The sequence below is a fragment of the Carettochelys insculpta genome, chromosome 1, assembly GCF_033958435.1.
Source record: "Carettochelys insculpta isolate YL-2023 chromosome 1, ASM3395843v1, whole genome shotgun sequence".
Taxonomy (NCBI): Eukaryota; Metazoa; Chordata; order Testudines; family Carettochelyidae; genus Carettochelys; species Carettochelys insculpta.
In genome coordinates, this window is record NC_134137.1 from 144228250 (window position 1) to 144254958 (window position 26709).

The window sequence follows — 26709 nt, forward strand, 5'->3', positions numbered from 1 at the left end:
TGATTACCCGCTAAGTAAATCTATGGTAGGCAGTATAAATACCTTTGAGTAAAACTCAGCATACCACACAAAAGGTCAACTGATTTTCTGTAAGCAGACAGATGACTCTGAACATGTAGGACTGGTCCACTGAGACAATCGTGAATGACAGAAGAGGGACATATAATTCTAGTTATTATGCTTCTTTTCCAATCTGGTCTGTTATAGTGCATTATAATAAACTATTATTTCTGCTGTTTCATCTTTGCTAATATATGTACATTTAAGCAAATACGCTCATACCAGTCTTCTTGCAAATATGGTGTTTTGAACAGCCACCAATTAGTTAATAGGAATGGGATTAATTTAGTTTGAGTAGATTGAATTGGTAGATAAATAACAGTTATTAAGGTAAAATAAGAAGATGCATGTGGACAATTTGACTCTTAATTAAGGGGCTTGCCATTTTTTTATTTTTTGTTCTATATATACATACCTAGTTTTGCACGTCTAAGGTACCTCTCATCAGATGATCTTAAAGCACTTCTATAAATGTGAATGAATTTAGCCTCACATCATTGGTGGCTTAGTTGTTATTGTTGGTGAACTCTGACACACAGAGAGCTATTTTGTTCGGTCCTGTGAGATGCTATGTCAGCTACTATTGACTCAAACTAACATAACTCCAGATCACAGGCCACAAGTGACTTACTCCGAGTCACGGAACAGCTCTGTGGCTGAGCCAGAAACGGGAGCCAAATCTCATAATTTCCACTCCCGTGACTTATCTCAAATATTATTATGCTTTCTGTGTGTTTTGCGAGAGCGCCTACAAGCCCTAGCCGTGGAGCAGGGCCTCACTGTGCTAAGCGCTATACGAACAGAGAACAGAAAGGTGGCCTCTGTCCCAGAAAGCCTATAGTGGGCCATTGGTGCAACGGTAGACTTACACGACTCATCTTAACTCATTACAGTGCACAATAAAGTTAAAACAAACATGTCAGATCTTGTGCTCTCTGTAGTGGAAGTCCTTTGATGAAGTACTTATTGTCATGTGCTTTGGTGGTTTTCAAATATATTTTGTTTATTTTAAAGTTTTCTGAGGGGGGGAGCGCAGACACTGTCATGTGAGTGTATTGATTATCAAACTTGCTTTTGAAAATGTAAGGAGTTTTGAGCACAGGAAGACACCTTCTAAATAATGCTTTGAAATACATACAGACCATTTACCACTTTAAAATATAATTTGGAAACAAATAAAAACCTTTTGTAATACAATCAAAATGTAGAGAGGACGCAGTTTGTTCTGGCGGCGTATGCTGAATGTAGCACAATGTTAAAATTGTAGGAATTGTTCTGTACAGGACAGAAGGTACATTGCATCCTTGTTTTGTCATCTGCATTTACAAGTGCTGAATCTCAGATCACATTTGCCATCCCCAAAAAATACTTTCCAGCTTCTAAATATAAACTTATTTGATACAAACATGCCACCTAGTGTGCCTTCTTTTTTTCTATTTTAAGTTTCTTCTAGATCCTAGAATTGGATTGAGATACAATAATAGTTACAACAAGTGTCTGGAATAGCTCTTTGCGTAGAAACTGGTATATGTTGTCTTTGTAGCGACACCAGCTCCATAGAGTTTCTTCTGTCATATGTCAGTATCTTTCACTGATGTGTAGTTACGGCCGGCAGCTAGGCAGTAGTAAGCTGAAAAGAGCTGTTGTAGTATGTGGGAGACTTTTAAACCCTTCTCATCAGGAAATAGTTTTGGGGGGTAAACACCCCACCTCCTCTCTGGTGTCCAAACCTGAGTCCTCATTACTGCTCTTTTTGGGTCTCTGTAGAGTGAAAGGACCTGTTCAGGTGCTATGAGCTTCTTGGTCTTGAGCCTTGTGTGGACCAAACCATTTCAGTCCACTGTGTAATAATCTGTTTAGAGAATGTAACAGCATTTCTGTGTTAGGCAAGGCCATGTGATGATAATTGACTTCCTTCGGAAAGAAATGCAATCGTGGAGCATTTCATGGTTGGAATGCATAAGGGTAGCTTCAGCTTTGTCTTCTTATTTATGCAAACCATCTTTATTAATGGCATGGCCATGATTTTTGGCTCTTTTGAATAATTTGCATTTGTCTTTGCTCTATAACCAACCTCAGAAAGCCTTCTTGGGTGCCTTTTGGGGGTTCTCAGGCTTCTCTTCATAACTAGAGCCTGTGATCAAGAAAAGACAGAGTCTCGATAATATCTGCAGCATGATTTGAGATAGGCAATATTCTTGAACACTGTTAAGAAATTGAATTTATCCATGTTAACCAACATGTGAATCCTGATGACTTAACCATTGGGAGTGGCGGCTAAGCATACTGAAGTGGAACCAGTCAGTTGGTGTGATATATGGAACACAAACTGAAATCTTGCCGGGAATGATTAACATGATACAACATAAAAGTAAAAAAAAAGATCCCGTGCTGGCTAATGTATATGACATTATAATGAATGGACGGTTTTATGCACACACAACTGCCAGCTCTCTGTTCTCAAAAAGAACAAAGCAAGGAAGGTTGCTTAATGTGTGCCACCAGAACAGTTATTGCTGTGAAGCTCACATCAGGCACAAATTACACAAAGGCCATTTGAGCATTGTAAGTAATGAAAGTCCTGTCCAGGGGTTGTGTGATGGGCAGGGGATGAATCTCAACAAGAGGAAATACGAAATACGAGCCCAAACATTCCCTGTTGCATCATTGGAAGTGGCCAGCTACTCATGGCCTTTAATCCACATAGATCATTTATAGGACATAAGTTTTTGATTGCAGTTGATGGCCATGGCCTCAAATATCTGTACAAATTCCAGTAGTTCTGGTATCAGTAGTTAGACTATTGTTTTCAAGGATGGAATTTGTATCTTCGGTAAGCCGTTCGCAAGGGATTTACAATTATTTTAGTGTCTTCAACCAAATAATTCATGGGCATTTGCTCTGTTAATTCATTATATCCCAGAGGTGTGGAAAAGATCATTCCATCATACCTTGAAATGGTTAAAGCGGTACAGTATCTCCTCTCCCAAGAAATTCAAGACAGTTTACTTGAGGGTTATAATTTTATAATTTCAGTGTTGGCAATGTGTTTTAGTGAGATATTTACAATACCCTGCTTAAAGGAGGATCCTATTTACCCTGTTAATGAGTGTTAAAATATCATTCTACCCCATGTCTAGCTAATATGTAGCAAAATCACACTCTTCCACTCCCCCCCGCCGAATCCTTCCACCCCCAGTAAGCACGAGGCCTGAGTAATTATATTTGTGGATCTACCACCATGTGGTTAACCTCCCGCATCAGTGATGTTTCAGGTTCTTCAGAGGGTATTTTTGCCCACAACATTGTATGCCCCTCTTCTGTCCAGCGTTATGTCCCTGAGCTGTCACAGAACCAGACAGAAAGGACAGCTCATTTAAGGCAGGACAGCATGTAGTTGTACCTTTCTTGAATGCATGGCAGTACTAGTGTACACAGTTTAGCCAATACTGATACTATTTTCCCACAACAGTCTGATGGTGATTGTGTCCAAAAGCTTCTTGCCTGTTTTCTGGAGGAGGGCAAGGGCAGACTTCTACCTGTACAAGCAGGGAGAATTACAAATATCTAATTATCCTAGCACAAACGAGGGATGTTAAAGTGTAATTGATTAACCGGTAGGGTCTAGAGCAGCCCCAGCCTGTTGCGGGATGCTCCAGCCAGGCCAGAGTAGCCCCATCTGTGGCTAAGCCGAGAGTGTGGAGGGGATGGCAGGGAAGAAGGGAGGAGCAGCTAGGGAGGCAGCTAGAGAGTGGAGCAGCTCTCCTCCTGCAGACGGGCTCTTCTGGGCTGACTAGAGTGCCCCTGCCCGTGGTGTGCCTGGGGCCACCTTGGACGGGAGCTGCTCCAGCTGTGCTGGAGCACCCCCAATTTGCAGCAGCGCAGTGGGCAGGGAGGCTCCAGATGGGCTGTAGCAGCTCCAATCCCCAGCACACCATGAGTGGGAGCACTCCCTCCCATGTGGAGCTGAAACAATCTCCCCCTTGCCCCTGCTTTTTAATTGGCTAACGGATTAACCAATTAAATGGGTCTTAAGATTCCTAGCACAAACATAGTGTGTTGTTTATAGTGGAGTGTCTGATACATCATCAAAGAAGAATGGAGAAGAGCTTGGGTTACCTTTTTTAAAAAAAAAAAAATTCTGCTGCTGCAAAGTCTTAAGAAAAATACTTACAAGAACTGATGTGGTGAGACCTAGCATGTGAAACTAGTACTTGCAAGGTTAGATTGATCTAGGTTGAACAACTTTTAGAAGCATGCCCTTTAATAACAATAGCCATTCATGTTCCTTGCAAGTTATATAACATTGGGTTATACAGACAATGCATTATAGAATACAATATCATTAGGTGATGGACTGTACTGATTAGTATACTGTGGAATAAATTAAAAAAAATGTGGTGAATAAGTGAGAGCATTCAGTTATCAGGCTTATGGTCATCCCAGATCATCCCTCAAGGTTGAACATGGCCCTATAGCCAACCCATCCACAATTCCATCCTCGACCTCCCAATAACTCAAGTCACAGTCCAGAATATAGGAAGTCCTCAACTTACAAAGAGGTTGTGGTCAAAGAGTTCATTTGTAAGTTGGTAGCTTGGAACTCAGAACACATTTTCCTATAGAAACAATGTTATAAATGGCAGTGAGGTCCCCAGGTGAGCCCACAAAAGTCTGTTTAACCCATAATGCAGCTGAAATACTGAATATTTGTAATGAAAAATAGTAGAAAGGTTTTTTATTTTGTTTTGTTTTTTTAAAGCCTTGAATGCTGGTGCTTGAGGAAAGTCAGGTTTAATTAGAGGAGGCTGAGGAAGTCAGTGGAGATTCTGAAGGGGACTTCTGGGCATCCTCTAGCCACCCCACCTTTCTTCTCCTCCTCCTCCCCCCACTCCCAGGGCTGCACCCAGATCCCACTCTCCAGGAGGTGGTGAGCTGGAGGACTCCAGCAGAGCAGAGGATGGCTGTGCAGCCAGTGGCTAGAGAGGACAGGTTTCCCTTCAGAGCACTGCTTCTCTCCAGTTCTTGGTTGCCTGACCACCTCCTGCTCCTGAAGAGTCCTCTGGCTAGTACTTGCACTGCTCGCCACCACCTGTGCCTCTTGCCTTCTCCCCAGAGGAAGGGTCATTCTTACCAATACACAGAGTACGCCACTGCTGCATTGGGCATATGAAAATTTGGGGCACCACAGAGGCTTAATGTTCATCCACCTCTTCCCCGCTCTGCTCTGTCGCTCTTCTTCCTCTGGAGAGGAGCTGGTTAATTTAAAAGTGAAAAAGCTGCCCAACTTTAGCAGAACACTGAACCTGTGAAAGAGCCATTCAACTGGTAATGAAGCCATTTAACAGGCATTTGCCAGCCCCAGGTATATACTGTCAGTTTCTGACTGTATTGTGTTTAATCTACAGGACCTTAGTTTAAAATGTCCCTTAAAATATTTCATTAGTATGGTGTTGAAGATTATAAAAATCAGACCTCTAAAAAATGTCATTTCTCCTTCCCCCTGGGCTGCCATTGGGCATAGGGGCACCAGTTCAATAAATCCTAAGGACAGCCTTGCCTGAGGCAGCAGGTGAGCTCTGATTTGTGTGTGCAAAGGTTGTTAGATGTTTGTAACTCAGGGAGTGCCTGTACTTAAAACTTCTGCTTGTGGGGCTTCCAGCTTGCTGCTCGTTGTGGAAGAGATAGCTCAGTGGTTAGTGCATTGGCCTTGTAACCCCGTTCAGTCCCTGAAGGGGTCTTTCGAGGGTTCTGGGGCAGGTTAGATTAAAAGAAAATATGTCAGGATTGTGAAATGGGAGACTGGACTCCATGACTTCTTAAGGTCCCTTCCAGTTCTATGAGATGTATACATATACTCCATGTTTTCCAGATCCCCTTCAGTTCTCTCTGGGCCAGGAAGCTCTCCCAGTCCCTTGAGATCAGGGGCTCCAGTGGAGACTCTTTTCCCCGCTGGTCAGTGTTCCCTATAAGATGAGTGCCTGCACAGCTGCCCGGGAGAGATTCAGGTGCTGTCTAGCTGATTAGCAGAGTGCCCGCAGCTGGCAGCATGTGTTTCTGTGGGTGGTGCACATCCACACATGCCTTGGTGCACATAACAAAATGTATTCCACCCATGGAGGGAAAAAATTAGAGAAAACACTGTCGCTGGTCTCCTCCTGTGGTGTCTCTGGATTAGATTCCCTCTTTCTGGTTAAATGTCCCCACAACCCCTCTTCCCTTTGTGTCAAGGGAGCCATCCCACCCACCCTTCCTTTGTTATGATTCAGGCAGGCTGTGGCCCTGAATCAGCTTCTCCCAACAGGCCCATTTAAACTGTCCTCACCTTGTACACCTGGAGACACAACAAAGTCTTCCAAACTAACAACTCAAATCAAAATAGCCCCTTTATATAAAAGTCTTTTTCTCTCAGGTGTGTCTGCTGGGGTCCAGTCTTCCTTTTATCCTCACCCATTGGCATCGGCTCAGTGCACTCTGGTCCTTTGCCGTATGCTGGGAAGGTCGCCAATATGCTGTCCTCCCCCTGCTAGTGCCTCTTCCTCTGTGAGAGAAACAATGCCTTGTATTTTGCCCTCCTTCCCAGCACTTGTTGTGATTGGCTGAGAGAGGGGAGTGTTGTCCCACCCTACTCTCCAAATCTTCTGGCCCTTAATAAAACAGTAGTCTGGGATTTTTCCTTCAGACACCAAGTATTACTTAGGTCAATTTGTTCTGCCCCAGTGTCATCTTTGGCTATTTTTAGGCCCTTGTCTGCTTTAAAACTCCTGCAACCCTGAAGGGGGCTTAGTCATCAAACAGTGGTTGATGGGCCCTGGTCTCCACTCCCTCTGAGAGGGGACAGAACACCCTGTCATGGGCCTGTTTGACTCACTTGTATTTAGTGAAATGTTTGTTAATGTGTTTCTATTTTCACTTGTAGGCTAATTTGTTCTGCTCCTCCTCTGCGAGTCTTCTCGCCCCCCCCCCCTTGATTTTTGCGTTCAACAGTATAAACCTCTCAGTTCAGAGATCAATCAACTAGAGATTATCTCACTGTGCCCAGAGCACATCAACCTCCCAGTGTGCTAATTAACAGGAGGCTCAAAGAAGTTCATTGGTGAAGCTATCTGCAGCTGTGCCCTTGTGTGTTCTTTAGCTGATATAATGGCATACAAAATCACTTAGGGCAGAATGTCAGGATGAAAACAGGGCTGGTGAGGAAAAGGACCAGTGCTGATATATGGGTGAAAGTTTCTGATACTTTTCAATGCTTTGTGACAGATGGTTGACTAGAAATCTTCTAAGATGAAAGCTGTCGCAATGTCAATTATTGGCAAATTACATTATCCTATTCCTTATTGACGCAAGATGAAATTATAAAGATTGTAAGTGGCTTTGCTGATTGAGTATCAGAATGGTGTTGTATTATTTAGCAACAGTGAAAAGATCAAAAAGTTAGAGAGATGAATCCACTAAACATTTGCTGTATATTTTAGGCAATCACAAATGCATTGCATTTCCTTGTTTTGGAGGAGATGGGATTCATTCATTTTTAACTGTGTCTGTTAACACAGCATTGAATTCTCATATGAACATGAAATACTCCATTATGATAAAAACAGGAAAGTTATATGGAAATGTCCCAGATGCACTAGCTAATGTTTGTAGAGCGCTTTGAAGATACAAAGCAATACAGAACTATTAACTGGGGGTGGTATGTGTTAATACATAAACCATTTTTTCCACTTGCCCCAGAAGGGAGGTCTGTCATTACACACAGAAAAAGTCAAAAATGCGGCATATACTGTACTTCTCTTACACTTGGATCATTATTATTGATTGAGTGAGGTCATGAAAACTGCCTTTTGTTTCAGTAAAACGGGTATATTTTTCCATCGGACTCTCCTTTTCCAAGTTTTATTATCTGTTTCATCCAGAAAAAAATACAAATATTAATGAAGTATGGATGTTTTTTCTTTCCGTGAAATATGCTGAAATAATTACCCTGAAAAAAAATCTAAACTGCTTTATTCTGAGTTATCTGCTAAATTAAATGTGCATGGCTGAATTCACTTAGATGACTAAGGATATCATGAGAATCCCAAAAGCTTAAAAAAAGAGAGAAACATTTTTATGAAGTGATATACATGTTTTATACATGTAGGTTTGGGTTTAAAATATTCTTGGGCCCAAAATGAAACTGACATTAGAGAACATTTTTATTTTTATCTCCAGAGTTTCTTTAAATGAAATCTCATTGCTTTCACTCCAGGAAATAGGCATTTACTGAAACTGGGAAGTAATAATTGTAAATGAGACCTTTAATGATGACTTTCAAGTGTAGTTATGCTATCCATTGGATGACCAAAATCATTCTGAAACACAATCGTATTGGTTGACTATTTTTTTTCCTAAGGCATGGTGCTTGCACCAGTCCTGCCCCCTTTATGTTCTGGATGTCACAGAAATCTTAATCATGCTGAGTGGAGCCCACAAAAAGGATTTATTCTTGTTTCCCCCTCCTTCATTAGTTTCCCGGGACAGTAATGTTGGCATGAAGGGTAACACTGGACCAGTAGGTGGGGTAGCAAAAAGTCAATGGAAGCTAGGAGGTTCTCAGCATCTTTGAAAACCGAGCAATATTTTAAGTGTCTGTGGATTACACTAGGAGCCTCATTTTTGAAAATTCGAACATGCAAGAATATCTCTGGTTTTTTGGTGTGTAATATGTGGACGTATATGGCTTAAGTGATTGGATACGAAATGACCCTCTTGTAGTTCACATCTTACCCAGTAATGGATGAAAGTTTAAGTGATGGCTCTTTATTTGCAATTACTTGGATCTCTTGGTCCATTTCCACGTGTTGCTCAGTGTTTATATATTGTTAACTGGTGGAACTGAACCTTAGACCTTTGAAACTCAGTGCATGAGTCTCTGCTGCCTGAGCTAAAAGCCAGCTCCCACTCAGCTGAAACAATAGAGGAAACTCATTCTTTCTCTCTGTAAGTGGTCTGAGTGCCCCTACATGGGGCAGTGAACCACACACAGTAGGTGCATGGGTTACATTTAGCTAAATGAAATGGAAGGTGTGTGTGTGTGTGTGTGTGTGTGTATGTATATATATATATGTGTGTGTGTGTGTGTGTGTGTATATATATACATACCATTGTTTCAAATTAGTGTAAAACTTCCTGCATGATAACTGAGGACAGCTTCACTCCATTTTCCACTGTAAATCTGTGACCCCTTCAAATGATTACACGTTTAGCAATCCAGACTTGTTCATATTTGGATGGACACATGCTAACATCCTTTTTTGACTGTTGCAAGCAGCATGCACTATTCATAAAGGACTAGTATTTGTATTGTTTTCAACCTAAATTTCTCAGACAAGGAAAAGTTATGAATATTTCTGATGGTTTTTTAGATGGGGTAACCAAAACATTTCAGCAAAAACTGAACAACAACAACAACAACAAAAAGATTCAGAAAAGCTGCTGTAGTGCATCCTGAGACATAGAGGCTTGTCCCTTACAGAGAAGGAGGGTCAGGAGGAACCTGAAGGTGTAATATACTCACTACCCATGAGGTGTAATAGATTCATTTCCAGATCATATTTTCAGTTTTTACCTGCAAATCTTTTGTCCTCATTAATTAGATGAAAAGTTGACTTTCTGAAATAGGTGACTAAGCAATTTGTAACGATCCCCTTCTGCTGCTTGCACCACAGTGTATCCTTTTGCAAGACCGCCTCTGCATTTGATTTACAGTGCTTTTTCTTTCTTCTCAATGACAAGTCTGGGTCAGCACCGAACCCTGGAGCTCTGGAGTTGGAGCAAGCTCACTGTACACAAAATACTCAGAAAATTTTCACTGCAGCATCAAAGGTACCAGAGTGGGCCTCTAGCAAATGTTAAGCTCCTGCTCCAAAGCATGGAGGACCCACAGCTTCTTAAGAACACATTTGTACAAATATCAGCAAATCTTTCTCTCTTTCTGATCTGTGTTTTTGATTGTCCAAACCTCTTCCTTTTTTAAAACAAAAAAAAATTTAGTCCAAGATAAACACCTGGAAGGGAGCACTACAACATGACTGGTTCAAGTTGGTCATGTTATCAGCAAATAAAAAATAGGGTCTTATAATGAAAAGTATTAGTCAACTTGTAATACATGTGTTGAGATCAGCTTCCCTGGGAACAGAAATATTCAGTTTATATTAACAATGGAAGAGAGAGATGTAAACAATCTCTCCCGACAGTGGAATTATAAAATCTGTCTATGAGGAGAATGATTAATGCATATTAATCTGTAAGCAAACAGTGGATGAATAATAATGCTTAACATTTATGTAATGTTCTCACCCATATTGAAAAAGAACACCACATACCACTTTATATTCAACGGCAAATATTCCAGTAGGAGCATATTAGAGCAGAAGCTTCTTCTAAGAAATCATTTGCATCCATTTTCTCTTTCTCATTAAAATAATTATCTCTGCTTCAAGAATATTGTTTGCTTCATCATAATCAAAAACTAACAAAGGATATGTTTATGATTAAGAAGCTTACACTGAAGTTCTTGGTTCAGCCTCAGCCATACTATGGTTACGTGTACACAACAGCCCTATTTCGAAATAATATATAGGAAATTGCCAGTTCGAAATATCTTAATAGCACTATGGACCTGGAAATGTTATTTCATAATACCTGGTGCTATTTTGAAATGCATGTTGTGTGTGGCTGTGTTATTTCAAAATAAGATATTTCAAACTGGCAATTTCAACATACCTTGGTTATGTAGACATAGCCTATGTGACCTTGGGCAAATCATATAACTTCTTTACCTGAGTCTTCTCATTTGTAAAATTGGGATTTTAACACTTACCTTACTTCAAAAGAGGGTTGTTAGGCTTAATTAGATACTGTTAGTAAAGCCTGCTAAGATATTTGAATGAAAGGCAAAGTACAAAGAATTGTTACTGAAAACATTTAGTTCTTCTAAATAAAGTTACACAAACAATTGTTATCTTTGCTGGATATTTTAAATAGAGGGAGAAATGGTGTTCCAATTTGTCATCAGGATGAAACTGAGACCTTTTAAAATGCCTGTGAAACAATGAGAGGTACAGCTGGATCTACACTTACCTTGAATATCGATGGCTGCTATGCAATTTTAGGTACACCAATTGCATACCAAAAATCAATTTTGTAGCCAATGATATTTGTCCCTGTCCTCACTGCAGAATGCTGACGGGAACGCTCCTCCCACCGATATTCCTTAATCCTTGCAGCTCACAAGGTGTTCCAGGGTTTACATGCATGAAGCGACACCCTGGAAGATTGAACCTAAGTGTTCAATCTTCAGCAAAAAGCATAGGCCCAGCTGGAGAGAAGGAATGATATCAGACTAGCCAGTTGTCTGGTGGTTAGGGCATTTACTTAGGACATGGGAGACCTAGCTTCACGTCCCTGCGCTATGTAATTCAGAAGTGAGACTTAAATGTTGGTTGCTCAGATCCCTGCTGAGGGCTCTGTCTGCTGTGTTATTAGGTAGGACACTTTCTTTTCCCTCCCCTAAATGGAGACGGTTTTGCTGAAAGCCATTTTTTTTGACAAAACTTTTCATTTCAACTAATTGTTTAAAAAATTCCCAACCAGCTCTAATTGTCATCTAGATTAGGGAATATTTGGACTCAGTCCATACAACACCATTGTTATTAAAACTATAGGCTTGAATTTTCAAAGGAAGTTAGCCCCTAAATCTGGCTAAAAATTAATGAGATTTGGAGTCTCACTTCCATAGATTCCTTTGAAAATCCTAACTGTAACAATGCACGTACCTTGTCTAATCCCTGAATGCCTCCTTCCAGCTCTACTAGAATCAACAACATTGGTGCAGAAACCAAAGGGGGGGGACATCAGAGTCTTAAAACACTGTCAATTTGCAGGGAAAGAATAACAGTTCTAAGCCTCGTTAGTTTCCAGACTCTAATAATGTCTCTGAAGCCCAATATTTATAGATTTAAAGCTTCAGTTTTATTCTCAACATCAAGGGTGGTTTGTTTGGTTTTTTTTCTGTTTTTTGTTTTTGTTTTTGTTTTGTTTTTTACAGGAAAATATGTTCCTGTTAGTTAAGCTACCTCTTAATTACAGCCTTTATCGGTATCATCGCATACTAAAGTTCTTCTAGAAAAAGTGTTTAGCTTGCAAATTTTCTTGAAAAACTTCAGTTATGTCTATCTTAAAAATAGTTGGAGATATAGCATATAATTTAGCTTCTAGGGCAATGTTTCTCAAAGTGTGATATGCCTACCACTGGTGGTATGCAAAAGGCTTTCAAGGGGTACGTGGCAAAAAATAAATGACTAAAAATCAGGAGATAAGCACTGGGAAAGGGAGTATGGCAATGAGGTCAAAGTCCCAAAAGGGGTACATGAATGTTTTACATTTGGAAAACACTGTTCAAGGGCAACAAGTACGTAGAATGCAAGTTTCAAAGAAATGCTGCATAGTGGTGCCATTTAACTGTAGATTTTCCAATTTGTATGTGAAGCAGTGATGCTAATGCCATCAAGCCTCCGGTGTTTTATCTCTTTTCTCTCTCTCTCTCTCTCTCTCTCTCTTTCTCTCTCTCTCTCTCTCTCTCACACACACACACACACACACACACACACACATTTATGATTAAAAAAGGGTCCAAATAACATAGTAACTGGCAGAGTTTTCTTCAATCATTTTTAAAGCACCAGGGGGAAAAAATCAAATAAAATTAAAATCTCAATTTATGCAGCAAAGATTATCTGTCCCCTATAAGCCAGTGACAACTTTCCATCCCACACTATAAAATGTACCTTTACACTATGGAGCACAGATCTTCGCAATCCCTGCATTAATCTGCATACTTCTGGCAGTAAATGGGCACTCAGAACTGCAGTCTGTCTTCCTCTTACAGGTCAGAGACCCACACATCACCTGACTTTTCACACAGCCCAGACTCTCCATCACTTACCATCCTATGATTAGTCAAATAGTCTAATTCTACAGATAACTGTTTTCTGCCTCCACCCCTTTCAAAAAGGCCAATGTATGAGTGAAGCGTGGATGTGGGTGTTAATATCATATGACTAAAGGTCCCGCTATTGGAATGAATACACTTAAAAGGTCAGACTAACTTTGGCATAACATGTGGTAAGGATACCAGTTGCAGGGTAGAAGATGGGTTAAGTTAAGTATGTTGTTTGGCTAGTGAGTGAAGGTCTGGTTTCATTGACCTCAGTGGTAAAACTTTCAAGCACTTGGGGTGAGCCAGAATTTCACTTTTTAAATCCAAAATTTGTCAGTTTCTGAAACTGAAGCTTGGGATGTTTGGTTTTTTCCCCAGCTTTAGCACAAGAGGGGCAATATAGTTTCATTTTCAGCTCCACTTTAATGGTAGTTTTTGTAAGGGAATTATTTTGTTTTATTTAAATACTTTGAGAAAATCAGAACATGATTAATTTATGGATGAAATATATTGGTTTATTTAGCACTCTGGATTTTCAAAGAATGAAGTACATTTAAAAGGGATAAATATGTGTTCAGTGCATATATTCTTTCAGAAGCAAAATCCATATGAAGGCAAGGCATACAAAGTTTTTGTATGAAATGTCCAGCAGTTTGCATATAGAAAATGTAGCTTAACAAAATAAAGTATCTGATCTGTAACTACTTTGAAACTTCCACTGAGACACCTTTTGGAAGGGAATTATCTGTTTCCCTGACTTGAAGAGAAATAGAAAATAAATCTTATTGTTTCACCCATATGGTGTCCTCAGAAGCAGTTGCTGATAATATCAGAATGGTAAGGAGGGACTGTCACTGTTGCCTGACTTGACAAGTACTGATACACACACAGGCTGTGTTGAATCTAGTATGATTGGCTTGAATTTTGATCTCATGCCAATGTGAGGTCAGGAGTGATGCTGGTGAGTGAAGTCATGTGAAGCCAGTAGGACTTATATCAGATCACCTCCAATGCATTGAATGAATAATGAGGGTTAGAAAATCTTAGCAATAGTAATATGTCTTGATACGTTTTATTTTTGATGTTATTATGTTGGTAGGTACTGATTCTGTGTATTAGTTGTACTTAACAGCAGTTAAAATTGATAATCCCGTAGTATAATCCATTATTACAAATAATGGTCAGTCTTTATCCAGCTCTGGTGAAATAAGTAAATGTTTTCTCCCCCTCCAAATGTTTCTAATGTGATAGTTGTAGACAAATCTCTTTATTTATAGTCATACCCAATCTCTATACAAATAGTCGGTATCAAATGGTGTCTGGTATATTTAAGGTTCCAGATAGTTTCCATTTTACATGTTCCACATTTTTCAAAATATTTATTTTGGGAACTGAAATTTTCCACTTACTTTTGTTGGTTGCCTGAAAGCTTTATTTTTGTTTGTTTGTTTTTACATTTTAATTTAAAACACTTTCCTTTCAGTTATACCTGAGTTACAGGAGAGTCAAAAAAAATATTTCTCATAGTGTTGTAATAATAATAATAATAATTAATAAACCCTAAATAATTTTAAAGTTGTCCAATCACACTTTGGATGAAAAAAAATGTAAAATAAAAAAGGCACTGGAGCGAGGGGGCTGCAGTTATTCACAAGGACATTCTCTCTGGACCCATGATTCTTTTATTGTTTATCCACAATGAAACAGCTTTAGCATGACTACCTGAGGGAATTCAACATTAGACTAGCCTAGTGCAGCAGTTCTTAAATTGTGATTTACAACTCTGTTTTAGTGAGGTCACCTGGGCTGACATTAGAGTTGTAGGGGCTCAGGGCCAAAACTGAAGCCCATGCCTCACCACCTGGGGCCAAAGTCCAAGGGCTTCAGCTGCAGCCTTGGTTGGTGGGTCTCAGGTTACAGGCCCACTTTCCCAGTCTGGGACTGAAGCTCTAAAGTGTCAGATTCAGTCCAGGGTGGTGGACAGAAACAGGCTCAGGTTTGAGGGTGTGTAGAAGTTTTTATTGTTAGAACGGGGTCACAGTGCAATGAAGTTTGAGAGCCCCAGTAACAGTGGTTAGGGCACTCCCCAGAAAGGCAGCATGTCCCAGTTCAAATCCTCACAGGCACCCCCATCTCAGGTAGAGGAGGGACTCGAACTGAGGAGCTCTCTCTTTCCAGATGAGTATCCTAGTCACTGGGATAAGGAAGATATGAGGGAGGGTCGTTCTATGATTACTTTGTATCAGAGCTTGATCTGATAGGCAAGCTGTGAGTGTATCTTGTTAAAAGCCACTCAGAACTTGCTTGTACTGGGGTGTTTGCAAATGAATACTAAATGGTACATATTCTCTTTCAATGTGGAGGAAAACATTTACATGAAAAACAACAAGAAGTCCTGTGGCACCTTATAGACTACCAGATATTTTGGAGCATAAACTTTTGTGGGCAAAGACCTGCTTCGTCTTTACCCACGAAAGCTTGTGCTCCAAAATATCTGTTAGTCTATAGGGTGCCACTGGACTTCTTGTAGTTTTTGAAGATACAGACTAACTCGGCTTCCTCTCTGATAATTACATGAAAGTTAAGTATTAATTCAGGATATATTACCCCTGAATGAAAAGAGAGGAGGGCTCATCTTTGCCTGGTTCATGCCTTACTCTGGAGTTTAGGTATCTAGGCATCCAGAGATAGAGACTGCAGTGAGGGTGTCCAGAGGCAGAGACATAGGCAGTTGAATGGGGATTTTGGGAGTCCCAGGGTGGACCTGATGCTGGGATTTAGGTGTCTTAGTGTGACACACTGGAGGTGAAATCCTTTGGGAATCTAGCCCTTTTGTGTTTTTAAGGAGCGAAATCCTGACTCCATAGATGTCAAGTGGGCATTTTGCCAGACTGCTATGCCAGAATTTCACCCAATATCTCTGTTCTCAGCTCAAACCTAACAGTATAGTTAATTTTTAATGCTGCTAATCCATACCCCTTATGTTCAGATACTGATTTCAGCTGTGAGCCCTAGAGCTACCATCAGCCGTCTTTTATCTTGCTTTCCTACAGTTCTTCATATAGTGTATGCAAGTAAATATTTAAGTTATTTTTGTATATTTAAAAACAAGTTAATTGAAGTTGCCTCTCTCCAAAGTAGGGCATGAAAGAAATACAACACAACTGTACTAATTAAGAGAGGCTCCCCCTCCCCCCCTTAGCAAAGTGCTATGAAGGAAAAATCAATACAGTAAAAACCGTTTTCACTTTAGAGCAGAGGGAACTGGAAAAGATCCACTTCAGCTCTCAGAATTGCAGTGCTGGAGGCTGATGTCATTAAGCAAACTGGCTGAGGACTGAAAAATAAACCAAGCAAACTAATAGGTTTTAAGTGTAGAAATCAGTGGAAATTTATATGCCAGTAACATCCTACATAGGGGGATGGGCTTTAATCCTAGTGATGCACAACTTTGCCTCTTTTGATGTAAGCCTGCATCTAGCTGGGCATTTTCAAATCAAATCCATCATGATTTTAGTTAGCCAGGTGGCCACTTTGCATGGGTGTGGCCAAGTTTCTCATGGTCCAAGAAAGTTTGTTTATAGCCACCAGTCCAGGCTGTCAGTGTTCTGTGCTGTCATTTAGCTGTAAAATGTTTTCTAAGAGCCGGTAAGCAGGGAAAGTGTTAGTAGACAATATTGACCTTCTGTCGTCCACCAAATTCTCTCATCCGGCACCAGTCAGGTCTCAGGGGTGCCAAATAAGAGAAGTTTAACCTCTACTTAATAAGAAGACACGTAGCTGCCTGAATCAGCAATTTAGGAGGCGAGGTAATGACAGAAAAGCAAGACTACCTATTCTCTAAAGCCTCTAACATCCTGAGGGTGGAACAGGATAAAGGTTCTGATTGAAGAGGAGAAATCTGGAATGAAAGACTAACAGGGGCCAAGAACGCAGAGTATGAGACAAAAAAAATTTGCCATCAATGCCTATTATGTTTAGACATGCTGGTTACAGACAGTTCAGAAATAGAGAGCAAGTAAAAAATGTTCTGCTTAAACTGTTTTTCAACACAAAATTTGTGGATGTGACTATTTTTAATGAAAAAATAGCTGCTTTTGGCAGAAAATTTTGATTTTCATCCCAAAGCCTAACACCAGAAAACTAAAACATTTTCATTAGAATATGAAGCTGCAGTGGATCACTGGTGTTTTAACTTTTTTTTTCTTCTAGACCCTGTTCTCTTCTATGACACAGGCTTCCTAGCCAGACAGCATTTCCCATGAAGCACTTCTTCCTCCAAGAGGAGAGATGAGGCTCATCATGGGTGTTACTAGTTATGGTGCATTGTGGAACATCCTGTGCTGCCCTCTGGAGCTTCCTGGTCACATCTCTGAACAATGGTGCAGCCCTCAAGGAGGCCACAAAATACAGAATAGGGATTAAAAGAGATAAAAATAGAGAGAATGGAGATTAATAGAGAGAAAAGACAAGACCCAGACCTGGTAATTTGTTTACCGCAACTCTCACTTTATAAAAGAAAAATAGTCATAACCACCCTTTTAAGTGCTATAATTTAAATACTGAAAGTAGCTAAATAACCTTGCTTGTGATAATGGAAGGTAAGTCCCTGATCTTACAGACGCACATTCACCATTCTTAAACATTCCCGGTCAAGAATACTGTGGCTTAATTTTAAGAATATCATTAGTCCCATTGACTTTATTGGAGCTGCACATATGCTTATTTTAAGCACGTGCATGCATATTTGAGGGATCAGGACCCATGTTTTCTGAGTATAGCTGAAGCTAATGAAACACTCCATGACATGTAACTGGTTAAAAGAAATGGTGTTTCTAGTTAAACAGAAAAAGAACATGGATGAGTTTTGGCCACCTGTGTTGTGTGTTGTGAACCTAATTATGTCACAGCAAATTCAAATGTTACCACTGTAGCTTAAATGTGAAACAGCTCCATAATTAGATTAATGTTGTCTCTGAGTTATACTTAAAAAGGAGAAAGAGACGTATTAATCTATACCGGGGTATCCAACACATGGCCAGTGGGCCAGAAGCTGGCCCATGGAGTCTTTTAATTGAGCCTGTGAAGCCAGCTGTGGAGCCATTTTTAAAAGACGACTGCGCGGCTCCGTGTGGCTCTCGGGCCTCAGCACAGCTCGTGCAGCTCCAGAGGTGTGGGTCCGGCAGCGGCTCCAGTGAGTCACTGGGGGTGGGGTGTAAGGTGCCTGGCTGGTGCGGGTGGGGTTTAAGACTGGGAGCAGCTTGGGGCTGTATGGGGGAGGGGTTAAACCTGGGGACAGCTTGAGGCTGCAGGGGTGGGGGTTAAGCCCTGGGTTTGGGGGGCAGTAGTTTGGGGCTGTGAGGCATTAAGCCTGGGGATGGAGGGACAGGTTTGTGGCTGTTTTGTGTTTGGCTCCTGGAACACGTAAAAATTGCCATGGGGCCCTCCAATGAAAAAGACTGGACGCTCCTGAGCTATGCAATTTTGATCTCCAGCAATGAGAAGAGAACATCTGGTCACTACACACGACCTACGCCAGCTGTCAACTGGAGGTTTTCTCAGGTTTTTAGAATTGAGCTGCACTTGTTGTGAGCAAGGTGTTTTTGGTTTGTTTCATTTTTTATGCCTTCCTTTTGAATCATGTGTAGAGCAACACAAGAGAGAACAACGTTCCTCTCTTCCTGACTGTCTTTTCCATAGCCCGCTGTCAAGTTTGGTGTTTTTATGTGAAAATAAGGGAAGTCAAAAGGCAGGGGTAATGCAATTTAGTGTCGTCTTTCATGGCTCAGGTGAATTTCTGATGAATAGGTTACTCTGGGACTGAGCCAAGATCTCTGGATCATTTCAGATGGCTGGAGCCCCATGGTTGTGTATCTTATTGCTGCACTGGCATCGGGAGGGGGAGGGGGGATGACTTAGATGCATGAGCAGGGATGATCTGGTTATTTATGGATGGTAACAATGGTTATGAAGATATGATCTGACACATATGTCAAAGTAATTCCTGCTCACTGACTTCAGGGAAGATGCATTATAAATCCAGCTACTTAGTGTGTTTGGAATTCTAATACAAAAGGGAGAAAGGTAGCTGCAATGGAGGTTTTCTCTGTGCTTGCCAAACTATTTATTTTGCAATCAGCCTGATTTGCTCTGGTTTTTAATTCGTTTAACAAAGGTGTTGTCTGGAGGGGAAAAAGAAATAGAACCTCCGTGCAAGGAAAGATTATGATGCTAATAATTTAACCTAATGAGGTACATCCCAGGAGCAGCACTTGAAATTTCTTGAGATTATATTAATAATGCTCATAGCAGCGCAATGTACGTCATCACTGAAACTGAATTTTTGTAAGAGGTTTGAACTTTACCATCTCTCCTGCCACCAAGGAAATGAAAGTGCTATTTTAAGATACTAAAAAAAGGCTTTATATGTTTCTTTTTACTTTTTTTTAACAGAACTGACATTGTTTCTTACACTGTTTTTATCACTGCTGTAGCAATTAACAAGTCTGATAAGAATATGTGTTTAGATGTAATCAAATGGAGCTAAAATGACTTTAGCAGGCATCATTAATGTTAGGAGACAGTTGATTGTTTTGGGAATATTATAAAAAAGAGACTTCTGGTGAATTCAGAGTTATTCAAATTCTATATACACTAGTAGACAGCAGTAAAGTTATATTTAAAACTTTCCTTTTTAAAATAGCCCCTTTATAGGTATTTCTAAAAATTACTCTCTTAGGCTACGTCTATGCTAGCATTCCTCTTTCGAAAGAGGCATGCAAGTGAGAAAAACTGAGCATGCAAATGAGGTGCAGGTTTACATATCTTGTACCTTATTTGCATATTCTTCTTTCAAAAGAAGAAAAGCAGTGTAGACGTAGCTCTTTTGAAAGTAAACCCCATCTTCGAAAGAACCCTTCCTATTTTTTATTTTTATTTTTTTAGGAAGAAGGGTTCTTTCGAAGATGGGGTTTACAATGCTTTTCTTCTTTCAAAAAAAATTTGAAAATGAAGTGCCGGATATGTAAATCTGCACCTTATTTGCATTTTTGGTTCCCTCATTCGCATGCCTCTTTTGAAAGAGGAATGCTTGTGTAGATGTAACCTTAGGGTATGTGTATACAGCAGCATGATTCCAAAATAAGCTATTCCAGAAGAGATATTCTGGAATGACTTATTTCCAAATAACACTGCTACACACAAAATGCATTTTGAAATAGCACTTAGCTATTTAAAAAAAGAGCATCTACACACAGTAGAGTTGCTTTCAAAATAAAGCCATTGAAAGCACTATGGCATATTTTAAACTCTATTCCCTCTCTTCACAGCCCCTACTTTGAAACAGCTATTTCAAAATAGGTGCTCTTCCCCATGCAATGAAGTTTATGTATGTTGAAATAAGACAACCGCTATTTTTAAATTATTTCAGAGTAGCAGTTGTGCTGTGTAGATGCTATCAATGTTATGCTGGCTGTTATTTTGAAATAACTTTGCTGTGTAGACATACCCCCATGTGAGTTTTTGCCATGGAATAAAAAATGCTATAGTTCAGAAAGGTATCTTTATCTGTCTGCGTGATGTCCATCATCTTAGTATGGGTATGCCTAGATTACAGCGACTTGTTGACAAATTGTGGCCAAACTGCCAAAGAGATTGCGATAGCAGTCTGCTCTGTGGACAGATAGTGGCTGGGCTGCCAAGTGAATCAAAACAGTGATCTGTTGTGTCAATAAAGAGCGGTCAGACTACCTGGATGCTCTCTCAACAGAACAGCCAACCAGAAGCACAGCAGACAGGGTTGCCCAGTGTCCCAGGAACTCTGTCTGTCAACAGAGGGCCCCCGGAATGTCCAGACTGGCTTCCCATTGACAGATCTCTATCAACAGAGGCACTATGCCTCGTAGTGAGTGGAATAAGACTGTCGATAGAGATGCTGAGCTCTGTCAATTTACTGTCGACAGAACACCTTGGAAATGTGGATGTTCTGCTGTTTTGTCTGCAAAACCCTTCAGTGTAGAAATAGCCTATCTGAACTCCTCACATAAGTGATAAATTTATCCTTTTGACACTTCTGAGTGTAGAAAGGTTTGACTCTTGTTTTACAGATGGAAAACTTGGAACAACACCGAGACTAAGTGACTTTCTGGGGGAAGGGAGGGACAAAGGGAGCCTAGTGCAGAACTGGAAACTGAACCTAGATGTCCTGAGCCCCACTCCAGTGTTTTAATTTTAGGAGGAGGAGAACATTCCAAGCTTTGTACCATTTTCCCTTTTGCATGAGGTGCAACCTCCTGTGAACATTATACCAAATAATGTTAGAGAAGAACTTGTCCTAACTTACCAGGGCATTGGTTATTGTGGAAATGCAGCATCTGAACCATTGCTGAATTAGAGCAGGGAAGAGGAATAAAAGGCATAATGAAGTGCAGAAGAATTCTATTTACATAAATGTGCAGAGACATCTGTTACAGTCATGATCGACCTGCTGGTTTAAATCATCAGTGGGGAAAACTTGTAGTTGATCAGCACTGCCTACAGTAGCAGGTGCTCCTCTAGGCAACAGGAATTACTGAAGAGGTTTTCAGTGAATAAAGACCATCCTGCCTGCCAAGATGAGACATTTGAGAAATTTAAATAAACGGTAGACTCCTACAAAATTCTTCATTTATAATGTGTAAGCATGCTCTTACTTCCAAACATTTACAGAGTGGTTATATGTTCAGTGTGGATGTCAGAGCTGCAAGGCTCATTTAGAGTACTTAAAGCTGTCATGGTGAATTTTCTGAACCAAGTAAAACAGAACAAAAATAATTTGTCATCAAAATTTACAGAGAGAAAGTCAACTACAAAATAGCGTCTTTATGTATAGCATTTGGCTTCTTTTTTTAATCACAAAGTATATCCAAGCTAATCATGCAAAACTGCCTTTCTTTTTAAAGGTTGTGGTTATTTTAGTAAATCATCCAGGCTTGACTCTTGTGCTTTATGAACCATGGAACACTTGAGACAGTACAACCTTTTATCATGCAGAGATGTATATGTTGTTCTGGCCCAGGTGCTCTGCATTATCCCTTATAAATATACATTTGCTATTTGTTGGGGGTATTTTTAGTTGCTTGTAAATTTACTGCTATTTTATTTAAGTTTTCTGAGTATCATGCTATTTTTTGAAGAAACTATCTGTTTTTCACATGAATGAACTTCTAGGCAGAGGCCCAGATTATAAAGTTTGGGCTCGATAATATTCAGTGTAGAGTGGAGTGCGGTGCATTGATGGTAATTGCCAGCCATGCTGATCAGAGCATACTCATACACTGAAGGGGGTATTTAAGAGAACTGAAGTAAAGCTGTTGAAGAAAATGTTTAACACTGGTAAAGTGCTTTCAAGATTTACAATGCTCTCTTTGCATCTCTTGCATAGACAGCCTTACGCATTGCTTGTAAATAATAATAGCAATAAGTACAGCACATGTTGGTTCACAACTGTAATAAGTATAAATGTTTTAGACTTTAAATATTAATTGTTCCTCAGTTCTAGTAACAAATGAAATAGTAAACCAAAACAGAACAAAATTCTTTTTTGTTTTCTTCCCCTCTTTGAACAGAGCGTGGATCACACTTCTTGTAAACCTCATCATATTGAGGTGGGGCTAAGATGAGCATAACCAGTGACGAAGTGAATTTCTTGGTGTATCGCTATCTCCAGGAGTCAGGTAAATGACTTGTCTTTCATCAGAATGTGGGTCATAGATGGAGAGAGGGAGAGAGAATTAATTCCATTATGTTGTGTCAACAAAATTGCATTAAGCACCAGAAAATGGATTACCCAGGATAAATAAATAGGCCCTGCATAAAACCACATTTCTTTGAAACCATTGGGCAGACATACAAAAGTAAATATTGTAGTTAGACAAAACAAGAAAATAAATAGCATTATGCTAACAATTTTTTAGTAAAATTATGTCATATTAGTTACAACTATTTTGGCAGCATATCCACAAAGCACAGTTACTTAATCCCTTGGAAAAACAGCGAGGAGTCCTGTAGCACCTTAAAAATTCATTTTTTACAGATACAAACTAACAAGGCTATCGCTCTGAGACTTAATCCCTTGAGGGTTTTCTAAACCACTTAATATCTCCCTCAAATACTTGTCATACAAAGTGAGATTTTCTGTAAGTAAGCTTTGTATTGGGCTGCAGTTAGGTAAGTTTCCAAATGGCTGTTCATGCGTGTGTGTGTGTAAAGACTTGATTTGAATGCAAAATCAGTGTCACTGTGTAGATGAACCTAATGGTGAATGTTGAACTCTGACTTTGTCTTCTCTTCCTCCTGTTCTTCTGATCATTGTCTTTTCAAACACAGGCTATGTCTAAATGGCCATTTTGTCAACAAAACCTGCCGAGCAACCAGATTCCCAAGAGCATTCTGTCGACAGTAAATCGACAGAATGCAGCACTTTTGTCAACAGCTGTACCCCAATCACCATAAAGAATATTGTCTCTTTCAACAAAAAGCTGATGTGGGTGTTCTGGGGGGCCTTCTGTCGACAGAATGGCTTCCGGGACAGTGGGCAACCCTGTCTGCCGTGCTTCTAGTTGGCTGTTTTGCTGATAGAGCAGCCAGGCAGTCCATCCACTCTTTGTTGACACAACACATCACTCTTTCGATCCACCCTGTAGTCTGGCCGCATTCTGTTGACAGACGTTTTGTTGGAACATACCTTCCGACAAAAACTTCTGCCAACAAATCCCTCTAGTACAGACATAGCCACAGACATGTCTTTTAAAGTAAAACTGTAATCTCTGCTTTTAAGAAATACTTTTGAATTGATGATTAACAAATGTCTAATAGCAGAGGATTAGAATGTTGCTTTGATGATGTGACGTCAAGTATATTGTCCAGGAGCTGACATCCAGTGTTCCAAAAGAGTTCAGAATTGGTCTTGACACCTGGTTAGAAAAAACTAGAGCTAATTAAGGTTTGTTGAATTTAATAGTTTAACAATTCATCAAATTTTAGCAAAATGTCCCCTTTAAAATATAGATCTAGGAAAAAAAATTGATTGGCTCCATTAAAATAGGCAGATGTGATCGAAATCTCAGCAGTGGACTGGAAATTCAAATCTGGATCTCTGTTTGGAGGTGCTCCTGCGAGTCATCCCAGAGAGAGAGAGTTTCCGGTGAGCTCTAGAAAATTCCATTGAAGCTTACTGGTAGTTCTATGCATGGCAGGCTCTCTGAGAGACTGGCACCAGTCTTCTTTCCTCCAAGCACAGAACTCATTGCCTGGCTACTCTCTAATCATGTGGTACATTACAACAGGACACGATTTCTGTCTAAAATCTGGTGATGAGAAAAGGGGGCAGAAAAAAATAAAATGTGTCCTAAAACTTAATTTTGAAAAAGAAGTTGATTGGAGTTTCGTTCTAACAAGGCATTTGGACATCTAAAAAAGACTACATGGAGGACACAGTGTTACCTTAGAATCCTGTAATTACTTTCTGCTGTATATTTATACAATAGGTTGTATTGTTTTTATTGTAAATGATTCCACATCGCAGTGTTGCGAAATAATTTCCCCTATGGGATAGCAAACATCAAAGATGGCAGCCTTCTCATTCTGGACTGCCATCAACACTGTGGACTGATTCAAATGGAAACTCTGAGGACTTGCCGAAGAATGGCAAGATCTAAACAATAGTGGAATAAGATTCTTCTGGATTTTTTCCTGTACTGTTTTCCAGTGTGTTTTAGCCATTTGCAGGAAAAAAATATTGTGTTTTTACTTCATAACTCAACTTTTATTTGACACAGAAAACTATATTTTCCCTAACTTTATTATGTACCAGAATGAATACAGAAGAACTCCACTGACATCACTGGATTTACTCCATGTGTAAATTATATAACTGAGAACAGAAGTTGGCACCAATTATTTAAAGGAGAAACTAAATCAAACCAAACACATTTGGGCCTGGATACCATGCATAGTATCCAGTAATAATATCTGACCCAGATACAGTGTTGTATGGTAAAAGGGAACTACAAGTAACACTTTGGCAACACATCTGTTTTCAAAAGACATGTACTGTACAACTCGTATTGACTTTTCTGAGCCATGCTTATACTGTTTTCCCTTATGGAGTTTTAAATTTGTATTTTTATAACACAAATATGCCACCTTCTAGCATAAACCAAACATAAAGACAAGCTTGCTAATTGCAAATATCTAAGAAATAGTTTTTAATTGTTGTAAATTTGGTATTCACTGGATTATTGTAATCCGGGTAAATTCAGTCCTCTGCAGTTGATGGAGTCTGCAAAACCAGGGATTTTTTAGGTTTCCATTACTGATATTGTACACTGGAATGTGAGCAATCAGCCCAGCTCACAAAACATCAAGAAAAGAAATCAAATAGCAAATCACAGTAATTTAAAAAGAGAACAGGTGCACAGTTTTTTTTTTCCTTTCCCTTAATGTTCTCTTGTGGGAATAGTAAGCTTTTGCCTTTGAAATGTAGGGGACAAAGGAAACACTCACAACAAAAACAGGCAAAGCCATATGAAGCAGGAACATTACTAGGTCATTATAGATATTTCACAGCTATGAAGCACCAGGTTACTTGAGGTTAAGTCAGACATTGTCATGGCAAAGGTACAGATGGGTACTGTGCACTTTCTCTTGAAAATACTCTAATTACGTGATTATGAAGGAAGTGCAAGCCCTTCAATGTTGAAAAATTCATAAATAAACGTAAAGGTTCCTTTCTCTCTTAATACCTAGCTGAACTGTAAGGCTTATGCCCACAAGAATTAAAAAGCATTGATTGAGGATCTGTCTTAACCTTTATAGTTAATTTTTGACAAATTTTGGAATATTGGGAAAGGAATGGGAAAAAAGTGACTCTTGGGCAAATATTTTTAAAAGAGTAAATGTGGTGATCCAGGTAGCCATAGACCATTTAGCCTCACGTTGATCCAGGTTAACTCATGCGAAAGCTAACATGGTACCCAATAAGTAAAGAATTAATGCATGGAATCAGAATTAATGCCAGTCAACATGTTTTTATGGATAATAGGTCTTGTCAAAAAAATGTGACGTCTTTCTTCATGCTATTGCAAATTTGGTTGACATAGGTAAGTAGGTTAATATAATATATTCAGATTTCTGTACAGCATTGGATTTACTCTCACGTGAGATTCCGATAAAAATCAGCAGTAGAGAAAACCAACAAAGCCCATACTAGGTAGTTTAAAACCTGGTTAACTTAATTAGAACTTTAAAAGTATTTGTACATACAGAATGTTCATACAGTTGGGGAGTTCAGTTGGTCAGGGTTCACTGGCATCTGTTCTTGGACCAATGTTCAAGATCTTTATCAATCATCTGGAAGAAAAGATAAAATTTGCTGATGACCTAAAAATTGGTGAGGTGGTGAATAAGGGTGTGGTCAGGTAAGTTTTGCACACTGATTTGTCAGATCGCTTAGTGAGGTGGGCTCATTTAAACAACAGGGATTCATCTACACTACAGAGCTCTTTCGAAAGAAGCCCTTCCGGAAGATTTCATCCAAAAGAACTTTTTTCGAAAGAGACCATCCACACACAAAAAAGCGGATCAAAAGAGTGATCTGCTCTTTCGAAAGAGCATCCACATAGCCCCCG

General features: G+C 39.7%; 1 protein-coding gene across 9 annotated transcripts in view; it reads left to right on the top strand.

The window, feature by feature from the left end:
• TBL1X (transducin beta like 1 X-linked) overlaps positions 1-26709 on the top strand; it is a 296176-nt gene that overhangs the window by 188373 nt on the left and 81094 nt on the right. For all 9 annotated transcript variants that reach the window (XM_074992632.1, XM_074992672.1, XM_074992641.1 and 6 more), the window contains one exon: positions 22648-22755. In XM_074992632.1, coding sequence (XP_074848733.1) covers positions 22698-22755 — 58 coding nt within the window. In that variant the 5' untranslated portion in view covers positions 22648-22697. The remainder of the gene's footprint in view (positions 1-22647; positions 22756-26709) is intronic.